At 50.0% G+C, this 8,175-nt stretch overlaps 1 protein-coding gene across 1 annotated transcript; it reads right to left on the reverse strand.

Moving 5' to 3' along the window:
- Window positions 1-5,483: 5,483 nt before the first annotated feature.
- Window positions 5,484-6,992, reverse strand: LOC310932182 (alpha-2B adrenergic receptor; the record flags this gene model as incomplete). The annotated part of the gene is made up of 1 exon (XM_083895475.1): window positions 5,484-6,992. One exon carries the CDS (start codon window positions 6,990-6,992, stop codon window positions 5,484-5,486), a length of 1,509 nt encoding a protein of 502 aa, XP_083751601.1.
- Window positions 6,993-8,175: the final 1,183 nt, after the last annotated feature.

Genomic DNA, 8,175 nt, shown 5'->3' on the forward strand with positions numbered 1-8,175 from the left:
GTATTACTGCAAATCTCAGAGTTGCCGTGTTTCGTGCGTTAAACGCGTGTTTGTTACACACACACACACACACACACATTCAGTCCGTTATGTAGACGAGGAAACATGAGGCAGTAAATCTGCTCGTCTGTGTGTTTGTCCGTCAACAAATGTGTTAAAGTGATTTTTACACACACAACCTGCGCTTGACAGCTTCTCGCGGGCGTTAGCGCGGGCGTTAGCGCGGCGTGTTAGCGCGGCGTGTTGTCAGCCATGTCTGTGATTGATGAGCGCGCAGAGTCACGTGGCAGCGGCTTAATGCGGCGTCGTAAGAAAGACATTAAAAAGGCCGACGCCGTGATGTCCCGGAGCTGTGAATCCATCAGCTCGAAGACGCGGGAATTAACCGAGGACGTTCGCTCTCGGGAAAAACGCCCTCGGCGTGAGGTCGTTGCGGATCAAACTCTTCTGCACAAAGAAAGTTTTTTGTTTTTAAAAATACCATCGTCTAACATCTTCTAAATGAAAACCACTGTCAGGATTTAGCGTGTAAACGTTATTAACCGTGATAAAAACAACACATCCCACTCTTCACACTTCATTATCACCTTTCATTTAATGCGATAATGGCTTTTGTGGCGGAAAAAGAACAGTGGAATATTTGTTTTTTAACGATTCTTTCACATATTTATTCAGGTCAAATGTCACCGACGCGAAGATAATTAACCCTGTGACGAAGAACAGCGACGGGAAACGGTCTGATTTCATTATTCTGTGTGAGCGCTCAACAGTGTCTGAGTTTAACCCTTCAAATAATAAATAACACAAAATCACTGTTTTCAATTCAAACAAAAACACATGTTTTTTTATTATTAACTGTAAAATACATTAATTTATGCTCAAGTGTTCTGGAAATTATTGGGATGTACACACATCACAAAATCTGTCTCTGAAAATCACCGCAGACCTTTGTCGGGTATCAAACAGCGCAGTGAGGTGACGACAGCACCCCCTGGTGGTGCGTGAAATCAACAGTAAAAGTAACAATCCGTGTCCCGTGTCGGGGGGTTCGTCAGGTTTGCTCCGATCTTTCCCGAGTTGGGAAAAAAAACGTAAATATTCCGACTTCCGACCGCAACGGGGAACGCACCGCTTCATCCCCGTGATTACCCATCATCCTTTGGGCCTGCTGTCACTGCCTCAACATGAATATAGAAGAAAAGAAAGAAAGAGACGAATGTGGATGTGGATCAGTGACTTCTAAATCTGATGATTTGTCAGGAAATGAGAAAGGAGAGAAGTTGACGGTGTGTGACGACGTCGTAGGAATATTAGAAAGCTCTTAGAAACGCAGAGACGTCGTGAAGCGACGAGCGTGAAAAGAAAGAAATGGAGTCGAGCCACGAAGGAGGCGTTCAAAGATCCTCAGGAGAACGTGAAGACGACGACTCGCGTCAGGATTCACGAGGGTTCGTCAAAGGATGGAATCGCTGGATCAGGAAATCAGAGCAAAGGAACTTGTGCGTTTGGAAATGAGTGTTTTTTTTTAGCTACGTAGTTCGAAAAAGAATCAGCGCAAACACACGAGACGTTTAAAAAGAGTCTGAATCAACATCCAGGGTTCTCCTCGTCCTGGACCCAAGTTCACATATGTTGGTATCATCACGTCGTAACCATCACGGATCAAAGTCTCTACGATCTGACGGCAAAAGAGGCCAAAGCTTCACAATCAAGGATCAGAAACTATGACTGAGCTGCTGCTAACACTTCTGTGACGCTATCATCACAACACTGCACTGACCACACTGGTCGACACCAAAGCTATTGTGTTTTTTAGCTGATTTAGGATCATCTTGATGTGCTGAATCCAAAAAATCACATTGGTTTTGCTCAATCAGGTTGTTTCTGTTTACATGTACGGTCTATTTTCACGTCATATGATGCAAAATTCTTTTACATTTCTTGCAATAAACAAATTCTGAATATTTTGCATGTGCCAACTTTTGACTAATTGTTTTTTTACATATATTACAAGTGAATGAAATGGCTTCAACGAGAAGATCTTGCAAAAATAATCCTGATGTATTCTGCTAGGAATCTCCTAAAATCTTTTTCGGATGAGAAACATTAACGATAATAAACTGATCATGTCACAAAAATGTCATCAATTTAGTCAGAAGGTCGGATTTTTCAAAAAAAATCGAATTAGCTTAAAAACCTGACCTGATTGAGAAAAATGGATGTTATTTTTGGATTCAGCCGTGCGACATGGTCCTGATTCAGTTGAAAAGACGGAGACAACTTACAAAAACAAATTTTGTAACCCAGGATTAGGGTTAGGGTTAGGGTTGGGGTTACCCTAAAGCCCAATGTATAGTCCTGCGTAAAGTGCTCTGCGTGTCCGTCAAGGGACAACGGAGACGGCGAGGGCTGTGATTGGTCCTCAGGAACAGGCCGAGCTAGCGTCCACAGACGCGGAGCTGATCACCGCCGACAACGTCGCTGCCAAACTATAAATACGTCATATCTTAACACACAAAGCACATGTTTGGTCTCTAAATGGCCAATTTCTCGCCTCAAATGATCTGAAAAAACTGCGTTCCGTGACACAGAAAAGTGAGAAACGGCCACTGTTTCAACAACAACAACAACAACAACAACAGTCTTTCTCTCTCTTGTTGACGCCTTTGCTCACTGTAGCCAGAAGCACAACAACCTTGCGTCGCGACCCCTACTGATCGGGCGGGAAATTGCAGCGCGTGTCCGTCACCACGACGCAGAAGTATAAAGGCTCGAGGCGTCTCCTTGGTGACGCAGTCGGATAACGCATACGCAGGCCGAGAAGTATAATGTGGCCTTTAGGGTTAGGGTTGGGGTTACCCTAAAGCCCAATGTATAGTCCTGCGTAAAGTGCTCTGCGTGTCCGTCAAGGGGACAACGGAGACGGCGAGGGCTGCGATTGGTCCTCAGGAACAGGCCGAGCTAGCGTCCACAGAGGCGGAGCTGAACACCGCCGACAACGTCGATGCCAAACTATAAATACGTCATATCTTAACACACAAACGGCACGTGTTTAGACTCTAAATGGCTAATTTATCGCCTCAAATGATCTGGAAAAAACTGCGTTCCGTGACACAGAAAAGTGAGAAACGGCCACTGTTTCAACAACAACAACAACAACAGTCTTTCTCTCTCTTGTTGACGCCTTTGCTCACTGTAGCCAGAAGCACAACAACCTTGCGTCGCGACCCCTACTGATCGGGCGGGAAATTGCAGCGCGTGTCCGTCACCATGAAGCAGAAGTATAAAGGCTCGAGTGGTCTACGTGGTGACGCAGACGGATAACGCATACGCAGGCCGAGAAGTATAATGTGGCCTTTAGGGTTAGGGTTAGGGTTACCCTAAAGCCCAACGTATACTCCTGCGTAAAGTGCTCTATGTGTCCGTCAAGGGACAACGGAGACGGCGAGGGCTGCGATTGGTCCTCAGGACAGGCCGAGCTAGCGTCCACAGACGCGGAGCTGATCACCGCTGACAACGTCACTGCCAAACTATAAATACGTCATATCTTAACACACAAACGGCACATGTTTAGACTCTAAATGGCTAATTTATCGCCTCAAATGATCTGGAAAAAACTGCGTTCCGTGACACAGAAAAGTGAGAAACGGCCACTGTTTCAACAACAACAACAACAACAACAGTCTTTCTCTCTCTTGTTGACGCCATTGCTCACTGTAGCCAGAAGCACAACAACCTTGCGTCGCGACCCCTACTGATCGGGCGGGAAATTGCAGCGCGTGTCCGTCACCACGAAGCAGAAGTATAAAGGCTCGAGTGGTCTACGTGGTGACGCAGACGGATAACGCATACGCAGGCCGAGAAGTATAATGTGGCCTTTAGGGTTAGGGTTGGGGTTACCCTAAAGCCCAACGTATACTCCTGCGTAAAGTGCTCTACGTGTCCGTCAAGGGACAACGGAGACGGCGAGGGCTGCGATTGGTCCTCAGGAACAGGCCGAGCTAGCGTCCACAGACGCGGAGCTGATCACCGCCGACAACGTCGCTGCCAAACTATAAATACGTCATATCTTAACACACAAACGGCACATGTTTAGACTCTAAATGGCCAATTTATCGCCTCAAATGATCTGAAAAAACTGCGTTCAGTGACAAAGAAAAGTGAGAAACGGCCACTGTTTCAACAACAACAACAACAACAGTGTTTCTCTCTCTTGTTGACGCCATTGCTCACTGTAGCCAGAAGCACAACAACCTTGTGTAGCGACCCCTACTGATTGGGCGGGAAATTGCAGCGCGTGTCCGTCACCACGACGCAGAAGTATAAAGGCTCGAGTCGTTTCCGTAGTGAAGCAGTCGGATAACGCATTACGCAGTCGGAGAAGTATAATGTGGCCTTTAGGGTTACCCTAAAGGCCAACGTATAGTCCTGCGTAAAGTGCTCTGCGTGTCCGTCAAGGGGACAACGGAGACGGCGAGGGCTGCGATTGGTCCTCAGGAACAGGCCGAGCTAGCGTCCACAGACGCGGGGCTGATCACCGCCGACAACGTCGCTGCCAAACTATAAATACGTCATATCTTAACACACACAGCACATGTTTGGTCTCTAAATGGCCAATTTCTCGCCTCAAATGATCTGAAAAAACTGCGTTCCGTGACACAGAAAAGTGAGAAACGGCCACTGTTTCAACAACAACAACAACAACAGTGTTTCTCTCTCTTGTTGACGCCATTGCTCACAAAAAGCAACCTTGCGTAGCGACCCCTACTGATCGGGCGGGAAATTGCGGCGCATATCCGTCACCGCGGTGCAGAAGTATAAAGGCTGGAGGGGTTTCCGTGGTTACGCAGTCGTAACGTGGTCTTAACCCTAACCCTAAAAATGAAGTCAACAGCTCCCAGAATCACATTTCTACCTTTCAATGCTTCAGCTTCTCTGCTGGATTTCAGCCGTTGTTGTTGCTGCTCAGGTTGTTCCCGGTAAAAGCCTGTGGTCGTCGCCTCAATCGGCAATTCACAGAGAGAGAGAGAGCGAGAGAAAAAGAGAGGGAATGAAAACGTCCACTTCAGACCTCAGAGCTTTAAACGGGGGGAATAAATGCGAGCATTTCTTTGATCCTGTGTTATCTCTGATAAATGACATTTAGACTTTCATATATTTGTTCTGTTCCAGTAAAAACCCTGCGGCTCCTCCGCTCCCTTTCACCGTCGTTACGAAGCCCCTGAATGCAGACCCTGTTCTCCTCTTGACTTCCGTTTGCTTGCGATGCGATCAGATTACGCTCGTCAGAGTCACTGAACGTACGATTACACTGTATTTCTGTAAACGACATTAAAGATAATTGATTCAGCCACTTTGCTGCGGTTTCCCAAAGTCTCCGTCTTTTGTCGCCGCGGCGGCGGTGACTCAGCCGACGGACAAAATGGACGCAGCGAGAGGTCGACACTGAGAAGAAGTCCTTTTAGGATGAAAGGTCTCTGTGTTCAGAAGAACGTTCCCTTGGCGTCTCTGCACAGGATCCTCTTGAAGGCTCTCCTGAAGTCCTTGTTGAAGATGGTGTATATGACCGGGTTCAGGCAGGAGTTGCAGTAGCCGATCCAGAAGAAGAACTTGAACAGAGGGTTGGGTATGCTGCAGGTCTCGGGGCACACGGCCTGCAGCGAGTACGTGAAGAAGAAGGGGAACCAGCAGACGACGAACACCCCCATCACCACGGCCAGGACGAACGTGAACCTCTTCTCTCTGTTGACCAACGCCTTGCGACGGGACACCGAAGTCGCCTGGACGGACGGAGTTCCCTCGGCGACCAGTTTGGTGCCGGACGACGTTACCACGGTGCTCTTGTACCTGGTGGCCAGGCTCAGCACCTGACCCTTGAACCCTTTGCTCCGGGCCGACCTCGGGGTTTGCTCGCCGGCTTTGCTCCTCCCGTCGTCGCCGCCGTCCTCGCCGAGAACGCCGTCCTCGCCGAGGTCCAGCTCGGAGCCGGAGCTGGAGGTGTTGTCGGGCAGAACCTCGGGACGTCTCTGGGCTGAGAAGGTTTTGTCGTCGCGGTCGAGGACCGAAGAGGACGAGTTCGGAGCCGAAGTGGAGTGAGGACGCCGAGGGACGTTCTCGCTCGGGTTCTCGTCGGGCTTCCGAATCACAGTCGGATCCGAGCGGGATTCGCTCGTTCCTCCTCCGTCGCCGTTCCGCCGCGATGGCTTTGCCGCGGGTTCTCTCGTCGCTCTGGTTCGCCCGCCGCCGCCGCCGCCTCCTCCGGTCGATTTTTGCTTCTGCCCGGGCGAGCACCGCGTGTGCTGCTTGGCGATCTGGTAAATCCTCACGTAGACCAGGATCATGATGACGCACGGCGCGAAGAACGAGCCGATGGTGGAGTAGAGGATGTACCAGCGCTCGTTGTTCAGCTCGCAGACTTCCTCGCCCCCTTCGCTCTTATCCAACGAGAGAAGAGGCGGGAACGAGATGACGGCGGAGATCAGCCAGACCACGATGATACCCGCCTTGATGCGCGCCGGCGTGCGTTTAGCGCCGTACGACACGGGCTTGGATATCGACAGGTAGCGGTCCAGCGCTATCACGCACAGGTGGACGATGGAGGAGGTGCAGAAGAGAACGTCCAGCGCCAGGAAGATCTCGCACCAGACGGAGCTGAACGCCCAGTAGCCCTGCAGCTCGTTGGCCAGAGAGAAGGGAATAATGAGCGTGGCGACCAAAATGTCCGCCGCGGCCAGAGACACCAGGAAGAGGTTCTGAGCGCCCTTCAGGGACCGCGACGTCAGCACGGCGATGATGACCAGGATGTTGCCGACGATGGTCACGATCATCATGACGGTGATGGCGACGGCGAAGGCGGCGGTGGCCTGCGGGGAGTAGGGCGGCGTCCTGGCGGCGCTGCGGTTGCAGGGTCGGGTGCCGGAGATGAAGCTGACGTTCCGGGTCTGGAGACCGCCGAGCTCTGAAAGGCAGGGGGCGTCCGGAGCGGCGGCCATGACGGCGGCGGCTGGCGGGGGTGGAGTCGATCAACTGTGGAGAACAGAGCGACGATCGTGAACCATCGAGACGCACGACGACGTCTCCGGGCGACTGAGGTTGGACCGACTGACGGGTCACGGTGAAGTCATGTGATGTTCACACCAGGAAGGAGATCTACAACAACACGGAGACACAAGATACGACAACGAATATTAAACCTTTTTCATGGCACAGATTTAGGAGCAACCTTCTTGTTCCGAGTATCTACCAAGGACTTCCTGTTTTGAAGCCTCAATTCCAAAAATTCACACACGTTCCCCTACTGGACAATAACAACCACAGTGGATGGACATCAAATGGACGCCGTGTTCTATTGAAAAAGAGCTGAATTTTAAATTAAAATTCCTCTTGAATCCAGTCGAGTCGCCCCCTGGTGGCTTCCTTGAGCTTAGATCGGGCCCAAAAAAATCAAGCTAGCCCCGACCCGAGCCCGGACCCGACACATTAACTGTAATTACGAGCCCGGGCCCGATTTAAACCCGACATTTTTTTTAACACGTAAGCCGTAAATGTACACGTACGTCCATGAACGTATGTCGCTAATGACGATACGCTTCCTGGTTTTTAAATGATGCGTTCACGGCCGCAGGAGTTTACACCTTCACGCAATACGACGTTGCTTTAACAAACCACGCGAACGCAACCGGCTCGGGCAGAGAATCTAAACTCTACGACTTCCTGGCATTCACGTTTTTTCAAAAAAAAACATGAAGAAGAAGCTTCGCCCAGACTCGCGGTATCTGCTGATAACAATAATATCAGTCATGACTGAGTCGTCTTACATCTGTTGTTTTCAGATCTGTTGACAACACATTTCTGCTGATTCATTCAGTCACAGAGTCACAGAAACGCTGCGTTTAACAACTCTGCTGCGATAAAGAAGAGATAAACTGTGCAGAGCAGCGTTTATGACACATTAAGGGAGGGGGAGGGGTTTGTACTTCTGTTTTCCCAGGTGCAGTGAGTAAGAATTAGCGACCTCTAATGGCGAGAGTGCAGATTGCAACAAACGACAAGATTTGGCCTCACGGGGCGTTCCATTTCGTAGTTAGAGTTTGGCGAGGGATGGAACACGCCCCAGGACACGTGTTACGATGTTTGCGCGTTAGCGTGTAGCGACGTTAGCGATTGCTATTATCG

The sequence above is a fragment of the Microchirus variegatus genome, assembly GCF_963457635.1.
Source record: "Microchirus variegatus genome assembly, chromosome: 1".
NCBI lineage: Eukaryota > Metazoa > Chordata > Actinopteri > Pleuronectiformes > Soleidae > Microchirus > Microchirus variegatus.